Source organism: Coregonus lavaretus (genome assembly GCF_964263955.1).
Source record: "Coregonus lavaretus genome assembly, contig: HAP1_SCAFFOLD_786, whole genome shotgun sequence".
NCBI lineage: Eukaryota > Metazoa > Chordata > Actinopteri > Salmoniformes > Salmonidae > Coregonus > Coregonus lavaretus.
The window spans coordinates 170,001-180,397 of NW_028159639.1; the positions used below are offsets into that span (position 1 = coordinate 170,001).

The 10,397-nt window shown below is 48.2% G+C and overlaps 1 protein-coding gene across 1 annotated transcript in view; it reads right to left on the bottom strand.

Annotated features, from left to right (window-relative positions):
* LOC311122606 (uncharacterized protein) overlaps positions 1–9,369 on the bottom strand; it is a 10,801-nt gene extending 1,432 nt beyond the window's left edge. Inside the window, exons 1-4 of the mRNA XM_084196947.1 lie at positions 9,164–9,369; positions 8,533–8,844; positions 8,065–8,406; positions 180–359 (exon numbers count right to left, since the gene is read on the bottom strand). Coding sequence (XP_084053073.1) covers positions 180–359; positions 8,065–8,406; positions 8,533–8,844; positions 9,164–9,206 — 877 coding nt within the window. The 5' untranslated portion in view covers positions 9,207–9,369. The remainder of the gene's footprint in view (positions 1–179; positions 360–8,064; positions 8,407–8,532; positions 8,845–9,163) is intronic.
* Between the last annotated feature and the right edge of the window lie 1,028 nt (positions 9,370–10,397).

Here is a 10,397-nt window from a genome sequence, read left to right on the forward strand (position 1 = left end):
ACCCTCATATCATAACACTACATACAGACATGTCTACCACTAACCTACCCTCATATCATAACACTACATACAGACATGTCTACCACTAACCTACCCTCATATCATAACACTACATACAGACATGTCTAACACTAACCAAAGTGAGACTCAGACATTTTTATTTCTAAACATTTATTTACCAGATCTGTTGAGTGATATTGGTGATGATGATGATGGTGATGATGATTGTGATGATGACGGTGATGATGGTGACGATGATGATGATGATGATGATGATGATGATGATGGTGAGATGAAGGTGGTTGTGGGTGGGGCTGGAGATGCTGTAGCTGGTGTTGTTCCTTTTGTTGTTGTTGTGGCTGAAAACAATTGAATCAAGTGGGGAAATGTTTTAGCAGATTGAGGAGAGGGAGAGATGGAGAGATGAGGAGGGAGAGAGAGATTGATGGAGAGGGAGAAAGAGAGTGATAGAGAGAAAGAGAGATATATATCGAGAAAGATATAGAGAAAGAGAGAGATAGAGAGAAAGAGAGAGTGCATGATACATATTGTTATATATTTCCTCTCTAGACAGACAGATGTAAAGATGGTGGTTTCTCTTGTTCCTGTTGAAGTGTGTTAGTCCTCCTTTAGCTCACCATATCTCTCTATCTCTCTTACATGTATCACTCTGTCCATCTCTCTCTCACTCTCTCCCACCATATATTTCTTCATAACTCCCTCTCTCCATGTCTCCCCTCTCTCTCTCTCTCTCTCTCTCTCTCTCTCTCTCTCTCTCTCTCTCTCTCTCTCTCTCTCTCTCTCTCTCTCTCTCTCTCTCTCTCTCTCTCTCTCTATCTCTCTCTCTCTCTCTCTCTCTCTCTCTCTCTCTCTCTCTCAATTCAATTCAATTCAAGGGGCTTTATTGGAATGAGAAACATCTGTTTATAATGCCAAATGAAGTTAAATGAATAAACAAAAGTGAAATAAACAATAAGAAGTGAACGGTAAATATTACACTCACACAAGTTCCAAAATAATAAAGACATTTCAAATGTCATATCATGTCTATACAGTGGCTTGCGAAAGTATTCACGCCCCTTGGCATTATTCCTATTTTGTTGTCTTACAACCTGGAATTAAAATGGATTTTTTGGGGGGGGTTGTATCATTTCATTTACACGACATGCCTACCACTTTGAATATGCATATTTTTTTTGTGTGAAACAAACAACAAATAAGACAAAAAAACAGAACTTGAGTTAGCATAACTATTCACTCCCCCAAAGTCAATACTTTGTAGAGCCACCTTTTGCAGCAATTACAGCTGCAAGTCTCTTGGGGTATGTCTCTATAAGCTTGACACATCTAGCCACTGGGATTTTTGCCCATTCTTCAAGGCAAAACTAATCCAGCTCCTTCAAGTTGACCTTTAAGTCATACCACAGATTCTCAATTGGATTGAGGTCTATGCTTTGACTAGGCCATTCCAAGACATTTAAATGTTTCTCCTTAAACCACTCGAGTGTTGCTTTAGCCGTATGCTTAGGGTCATTGTCCTGCTGGAAGGTGAACGTCCGTCCCAACTCAAATCTCTGGAAGACTGAAACAGGTTTCCCTCAAGAATTTCCCTGTATATAGCGCCATCCATCATTGTCACGGTTTCGGCCGAGGCGGCCCCTCCTCCTTGTTCGGGCAGGTTTCGGTGGTCGTCGTCTCCGGAGTACTAGCTGCCACCGTTCTATGTTTCTTGTTTGATTGGTTTTGTCTGTTTGTCACACCTGTTTTGTGTTATGTCTCATTAAGCACCCTATTTAGTTCCTTGTTGTTAGTTAGGTGTTGTGTGTAATTGTTTCCTTGTCGTGTTGCTGCGCTACCTATTTTGGTGTGCTATTTTGTAGCTTGCCTCCTTGTTGTTTTTAGGAGAGATTTACGCACATGTTTAGTGCGCCCGTTTGTTTACGCCTGTGCGCGCTTTTCTCGCCTCCGGGCTGTTCTTGGATTATTTTGTGTGATCTACTAAAGTCTTTGTTTGGACTTAACTTCTGCGTCCTGCGCCTGATTCCACACCACACCTACCTACAGCAACTCTTGACAGAATTACACACCACATATGGAATCAGCAGGAGCACCCACCGACATCATGGAGGAGCGTCTTCGTGGTCAAGAGCATCGAATCAACCAGATCGGGCACGCCTTGGACCGCGTCATGAACACCCTCCATCGATGGGAGACAAGCGGGGTACCCACACCCCCACCTATCGCACCATCACCATCGGACAGCCCGCCCGTCCAACTACCGGAACCCAGTGGGATTCGGCTCTCGCTCCCGAGGGCGTACGACGGCACCGCTGCCGGGTGTCAGGGGTTCCTATTACAAGTGGAGCTCTACCTTGCCACCATACACCCGGCGCCCTCGGGATACGAGAGCGTTTCCGCCCTCATCTCCTGTCTCACCGGCAAGGCGTTGGAGTGGGCCAACGCCGAATGGAGGGGAATAGACGCCGCCACAGTCACCTATGCGGAGTTCTCCCGCCGCTTCCGTGCTGTCTTCGACCATCCACCAGAGGGGAAGGCGGCGGGGGAGCGTCTATTCTACCTCCGACAGGGGATGAGGAGCGCTCAAGAGTTTGCGCTGGAGTTCCGGACTCTGGCGGCAGATGCAGGGTGGAATGAGAGGGCCCTCATAGACCACTTTAGATGTAGCCTTCGGGAGGACGTCCGCAGAGAGTTAGCGTGCAGGGATACTACACTAACATTTGACCAGTTGGTGGACATGGCCATTCGGCTGGACATCCTGCTCGCGACCCGCGGACGTCCCAGGTGGGGGCCTCCCATTCCAACCTCCAGCGCCTCCGAGCCGAGCCCGATGGAGCTTGGAGGTGCTGGCGCTAGAGGGAGGAGAGGAAGGAGCCCGAGGGGGGCAGTCTCCTGCACCAACTGTGGCCGCGGAGGGCACACCGCGGCTAGGTGCTGGGGAGGGTCCCCTGGTGAAGGAGATGGCAGGTCACACATTGGGGAGTCCTCCCAGGTGAGTAGGCGCCCTACTTACACAGAGCTTTCTGTCGTACACATTACATTACCTGTTTGTTTCCCACAGGTTGCACCTCATTCCCAGCATAAGGCGCTAGTCGATTCAGGCGCAGCTGGGAATTTTGTAGATCGTAAATTCTGTGTTAAGTTAGGGATTCCCCTCCTTCCAGTCGATAAGCCCTTCCCTGTACATGCCTTAGATAGTCGTCCGTTAGGATCTGGGTTGATTAGGGAGGTCACGGCGCCACTTAGAATGATGATGCAGGGGGGTCATGAGGAGACGATTCAACTCTATCTGATCAACTCTCCTGCGTATCCGGTGGTACTGGGGCTTCCCTGGTTGATTTCCCATGATCCTACGATTTCGTGGCGAGAGAAGGCTCTTAAAGGGTGGTCTGCTCAGTGTGAGGGGCTATGTCTGGGTGTTTCCGTAGGGGCGACCTCAGTGGAGAGCCCGAACCAGATGCCAGCACATTCCGCCTGAGTATGAGGATTTCGCACTCGTGTTTAGTAAGACCAGAGCGGCACGGTTGCCGCCTCATAGACAGGGGGATTGTGCGATAGACCTCCAGATAGGAGCTGCGCTCCCGCGGAGCCATGTGTATCCTTTGTCACAGGAGGAGAAAAGGGCAATGGAGACTTACATTGCCGAGTCTCTGAGACAGGGATACATACGGCCTTCCACTTCTCCCGCGTTCTCGAGCTTCTTTTTTGTGAAGAAAAAGGATGGAGGTTTGCGTCCGTGTATTGATTACCGCGGTCTCAATCAGGTGACTGTGAAATATAGTTATCCACTCCCGCTGATTGCGACCATGACGGAGTCATTACACGGGGCACGGTTCTTCACAAAATTGGACCTCAGGAGCGCATATAACTTGGTGCGCATTAGGGAGGGCGATGAGTGGAAGACAGCATTTAGTACTACCTCCGGCCATTACGAGTATCTCGTCATGCCATATGGGTTAATGAATGCTCCATCAGTCTTCCAATCGTTTGTAGATGAGATTTTCCGGGACATGCAGGCGCAGGGAGTAGTGGTGTACATAGATGATATTCTTGTGTACAGTTCTACTCGGGCCGAGCATGTAGCCCTGGTGCGCAGGGTATTGAGGAGACTGTTGGAGCATGACCTGTATGTCAAAGCCGAGAAATGTCTGTTCTTTCAGGAGTCAGTTTCCTTTTTGGGTTACCAGTTGTCTGCGTCAGGGGTGAGAATGGAGGTGGACCGAGTGTCTGCCGTGCGTAATTGGCAAACCCCAACTACAGTTAAAGAGGTGCAGCGGTTCTTGGGTTTTGCGAATTACTACCGGAGGTTTATCCGGGGTTTTGGACAGGTGGCAGCTCCCATAACGTCTCTTCTGAAGGGGGGTCCGGTGCGCTTGCAGTGGTCGGCTGAGGCGGACAGGGCCTTTGGGAGACTGAAGGACCTGTTTACCTCGGCTCCGGTGCTGGCGCACCCGGATCCCGCTTTACCCTTCCAAGTAGAGGTGGACGCGTCTGAGGCCGGTATCGGGGCAGTTCTTTCACAACGGTCCGGCACACCACCTAAGCTCCGCCCCTGTGCTTTTTATTCTAAGAAGCTCAGTCGGGCGGAGCGGAATTATGACGTAGGGGACAGGGAGCTGTTAGCCGTAGTACAGGCCCTAAAGGTGTGGAGGCATTGGCTTGAGGGGGCTCAACACCCTTTCCTCATTCTGACCGACCACAGTAACCTGGAATACATTCGGGCAGCTAGGAGACTGAATCCTCGCCAGGCTCGATGGACTATGTTTCTCGCCCGGTTTGTGTTCAAGATCACTTACATCCCTGGGTCCCAGAACGGGAAGGCAGATGCCCTGTCCCGGCGGTATGACACGGAGGAGAGGTGCGTGGAGCCCATTCCCATACTACCGGAGTCTTGTCTGGTGGCACCGGTGGTGTGGGAGGTCGATGCGGAGATCGAGCGGGCATTACGCACCGACCCTAGCCCTCCACAGTATCCGGTGGGTCGGACGTACGTCCCGCTCGAGGTCCGGGATCGGCTGATTTATTGGGCTCACACGTCACCCTCCTCTGGACATCCAGGTATTGGCCGGACAGTGCACTGCCTTAGTACGAAGTACTGGTGGCCAACGTTAGCCAGGGATGTGAGGGTTTATGTCTCCTCCTGCTCAGTGTGTGCCCAGTGTAAGGCGCCCAGACACTTGCCCAGGGGTAAATTACAACCCCTGCCCGTTCCACAACGACCCTGGTCTCACCTCTCGGTGGATTTTGTTACCGACCTTCCCTCCTCACAAGGGAATACCACCATCCTGGTCGTTGTGGATCGGTTCTCGAAGGCCTGTCGTCTCCTTCCCATGCCGGGTCTTCCTATGCCCTACAGACCGCTGAGGCTCTATTTACTCACGTCTTCCGGCATTACGGGGTACCCGAGGATATAGTGTCCGATCGAGGCCCCCAGTTTACCTCCAGAGTCTGGAGAGCCTTTATGGAACGGTTGGGGGTCTCGGTGAGCCTTACCTCGGGTTACCACCCGGAGAGTAATGGGCAGGTCGAACGAGTCAACCAGGATGTGGGTAGGTTTCTGAGGTCATATTGTCAGGGCCGGCCGGAGGAGTGGGCGAGATATGTGCCCTGGGACGAGATGGCACAGAACTCTCTCCGCCACTCCTCCACTAGACTAACCCCTTTCCAGTGTGTGTTAGGGTACCAGCCGGTTCTGGCACCTTGGCATGAGAGCCAGATCGAGGCCCCTGCTGTGGATGAGTGGGTGCGGCGCTCGGAGGAGACGTGGAACGCTATACACGTCCATCTGCAGCGAGCCATCCGTCGACAGAAGACGAGCGCCGACCTACACCGCAGTGAGGGGCCAGTGTACGCACCTGGAGATCGAGTCTGGCTCTCAACCAGAAACCTGCCCCTCCGCCTGCCCTGCCGGAAGCTGGGTTGGCGATTTGTGGGGCCTTTTAAAGTCCTGAGGAGATTGAACGAGGTGTGTTACAGGTTACAACTGCCCATTGATTACAATAATATTAACCCCTCGTTCCATGTGTCTCTCCTCAGGCCGGTGGTAGCTGGTCCACTCCAGGACTTTGAGATTGAGGAGACTCCTCCGCCCCCGTTGGACATCGAGGGGGCTCCGGCGTACACTGTTCGGACCATCCTGGATTCGAGACGCCGGATGGGGGGTCTCCAATATCTCGTGGAGTGGGAGGGGTACGGTCCGGAGGAGCGGTGCTGGGTGCCGAGGAGGGACATTCTGGATCCGTCCCTGCTGACCGAATTCCATCGTGGTCATCCTACGCGCCCTGCTCCGCGTCCTCCTGGTCGTCCCCGAGGCCGGGGGTGGCGCACGGCTGGAGCCGCGCGTCAAGGGGGGGGTACTGTCACGGTTTCGGCTGAGGCGGCCCCTCCTCCTTGTTCGGGCAGGTTTCGGCGGTCGTCGTCTCCGGAGTACTAGCTGCCACCGTTCTATGTTTCTTGTTTGATTGGTTTTGTCTGTTTGTCACACCTGTTTTGTGTTATGTCTCATTAAGCACCCTATTTAGTTCCTTGTTGTTAGTTAGGTGTTGTGTGTAATTGTTTCCTTGTCGTGTTGCTGCGCTACCTATTTTGGTGCGCTATTTTGTAGCTTGCCTCCTTGTTGTTTTTAGGAGAGATTTACGCACATGTTTAGTGCGCCCGTTTGTTTACGCCTGTGCGCGCTTTTCTCGCCTCCGGGCTGTTCTTGGATTATTTTGTGTGATCTACTAAAGTCTTTGTTTGGACTTAACTTCTGCGTCCTGTGCCTGATTCCACACCACACCTACCTACAGCAACTCTTGACAATCATTCCTTCAATTCTGACCAGTTTCCCAGTCCTTGCCAATGAAAAACATCCCCACAGCATGATGCTGCCACCACCATGCTTCATATATATTCATATATATACTGAGATCATGTGACACTTAGATTGCACACAGGTGGACTTTATTTAACTAATTATGTGACTTCTGAAGGTAATTGGTTGCACCAGATCTTATTTAGGGGCTTCATAGCAAAGGGGTTGAATACATATACACGCACCACTTTTCCGTTATTTATTTGTTAGAATTTTTTGAAACAAGTAAAATCCAAATAAAAATCAATTTAAATTACAGGTTGTAATGCAACAAAATAGGAAAAACGCCAAGGGGGATGAATATTTTTGCAAGGCACTGTAGCGATGTGCAAATAGTTAAAGTACAAAAGTGAAAATAAATATGGGTTGTATTTACAATGGTGTTTGTTTTCTCTGTCTCTCTGTCTCTCTGTCTCTCTGTCTCTCTCTCTCTCTCTCTCTCTCTCTCTCTCTCTCTCTCTCTCTCTCTCTCTCTCTCTCTCTCTCTCTCTCTCTCCTTGTCTTCCTCTCACATGACAACTGCAAGTTTCATGATGCCATTCAGTTTTGAAACCTGGGGTTTTATATCTTGAACTCATGACTGCTTAGTGATACTGAGACAGATATAGAAACACAAAGACATTACAGAGGAAGTTACAGTGTTCTGGTCCAGTGGCTTTTCACACCATTACAAACACACAGACACACCCAGCCTCCACTAACACACTCACTGCCTGTTGTCAACCACTGAACAACTACTACTGATAAGATGTTTAGTTCAATGCTACATTTCAATGAACTGGTTTTTGACAATTAGATAATAATCCCATATTTCCCAATGTTCTAGAAGTGATTGCTATTTTATGGCTTTTTATTATTTTTACTGTCAGACATGACACATTTACTGTAGGTGTACAGCATGGAAAGCAGAGGAGGCTGGTGGGAGGAGATATACTGTAGTTTGACGGGCTCATTGTCATGGCTGGAATGGAATAAATTGAACGGTATCGAACACATCAAACACATGGTTTCCATGTATTGATAGCATTCCATCCATACCATTCCAGCCATTACAATGAGCCTGTCCTCCTATATATCCTCCAACCAGCCACCACTGATGTAAAGAGTTGATCCACTGACCCACAGAGAGGTGAAGTCTAGTGTAGTCTGCAGGTCTCCACCTTCTATCAGATCCAAGTCTTGTTTATACTCACTTATAACACGTAGCTTCACCTGTGTGATCAGTGCAATGTAACGGTCTTCTGTCCTTCTGGTTTTTACTCCACACCAGTAGGTCCCAGTATCATCTTCAGTCAGGTCACTGATGGTCACTGAGTAGAATTTCACTCTGCTGTTTACAGACAGAGAGAAACGCCCATCTTTTGCAGTTGAGAATCCTGTTTGGTAATTGTTAGCTGATATCTTGTATTTACAGTCCCTGTCTTCTTTGCAGAAATACTTGATGCTGTACTCGCGGCTCTCTGGATAGTTGCAGCTGATGGTAGCTTCTCCTCCCAGATAGACCGTCTCTGTGACTGACTTCTCACAGCAGTCATCTGTCAATAGGAACACACATCACAACCTTAGTCTAATACTAGAGTGACTTCCTTTACTAGTGATATTGAACATGCAATAACATCGAGCTAAATTCATTTTATAAAGTTAAAGCAAAAGTGACTCACCTTCCTCTACTTTCAGCTCTACATCAGTGTAACTTCCCATTGCAGTAGGTTTGTCCACTCCACACCAGTAGGTCCCTTCATCTTGTTTAGTCAGTTGTCTGATGATCACCGTGAAGTAGTTTCCTTCAGTGTTGTCATACAGAGAGAATCTACCACTGTGCTGCCAGGTGTTCTTCAATCCAGTCCTGATTATATCCTTGCCGTTGCCATCACTGAAAGATGTTTGATTGTCGTCATGCTGATGTGAATATTCACAGTTGATGATGACAGTTCCTCCATAGTATCCTGTCACTTTGAAGGAGCTCAAACAACCTGTCAATCAGAGAAGAGAAAAATATGTTATATTCATCTTGGTTTAGTGTTTTGGAATACTAATGTACTGATGGTTAGAATTCCTACACCAGTGGCATCATCACATCACCCACACACACACGCACGCACACACACACACACACACACACACACACACACAAACACACACACACACACACACACACACACACACACACACACACACACACACACACACACAAACACACCGTAGTGTTTCCTTATCTGTAGTAGCAGCCATTATAAGAAGACTAACTGGATTTTATTACATTGTTATAGAGAGTTATTACAAGCTAATTACCTGTCATGAAGGAGAGGAGGATGACTATCAACAGGATCCTCATCTTGTTGTGTTCTCTCTAGGTTGGTCCAGGTGTCTATAGGTCCTGATATAATGTTGTGTTCTCTCCAGGTTGGTCCAGGTGTCTATAGGTCCTGATATAATGTTGTGTTCTCTCCAGGTTGGTCCAGGTGTCTGTTGGTCCTGATATAATGTTGTGTGTCCAAGTGCACAACTCTCTCTGTTCTCTCTCCACTTAAAGTAACCTAAATACAAACGTCATGTACTTTATGTACTCTCTCTCTCTCTCTCTCTGCCCCTCCCTCTCTCTCACTCACTCCTTGCACTCGTACAACTATGTACTTCCCTATTTCTGTATCTCTTTCTTTCTCTCTTTCTCTCTCTCTCTCTCTACTAGTTCAAACCCTCCTACCACATGTTATTTCTGACAGCCCCTCCCTCTTCCTCCTTAACCAATCATATCTCTGTTCCTACATCACACAGTAGCGAGTGAGAGTGAGAGTGAGAGTGAGAGAGAGAGAGAGAGAGAGAGAGAGAGAGAGAAATAAATAAATAAATAAAGATGGAGGGTGAGAGAGAGAGAGAGAAAGGGAGTGTGAGAAAGAGATCAGTGAGACAAAAAGAGGGAGAGAGAGGCCTCTATGGATCAAAGCACAGAAACACATGCATACACTCTCATGCAGACTGGAGGCTGTCTGCAGAGGAGAGAAACAGAGTTATTCTGCCAATGGAGGGCGATCTCCCTCCATCTCTCCCTCCATCTCTCCCTCCATCTCTCCCTCCATCTCTCCCTCCATCTATCCCTCCATCTCAGCTCTGTGTGTCTAGTGACAGTGGTACATGCTGATGAGACAGGTACTGAGTTTACTGACAGCACCAGTGGAGGCTGGTGAGGGGAGGACGACTTATAGTAATGTCTAGAATGGAATGTATCAAACACATAGAAATATATTGGTGCTTTATTGATAAATACACATAGGCTCATTTCCCAGTCAAGTGGAGTAAAAAACACTGAATAAGCAAAGCTTTCTAAAAGTGATAAACTGTCTCTTTTTGTTCAAGCCAGTGTTACATTCACAGTAGAAAAATGATTGAATGAATGAACGGAGGTACAGACGGAACCACCGACAAACAAACAAAAGAATGAACGAACAGATGATTGAACTAACGAACAAACAAATAAATCAATAAATGAATATACGAACAAATTAACAAATGAATGATATAAAAAATA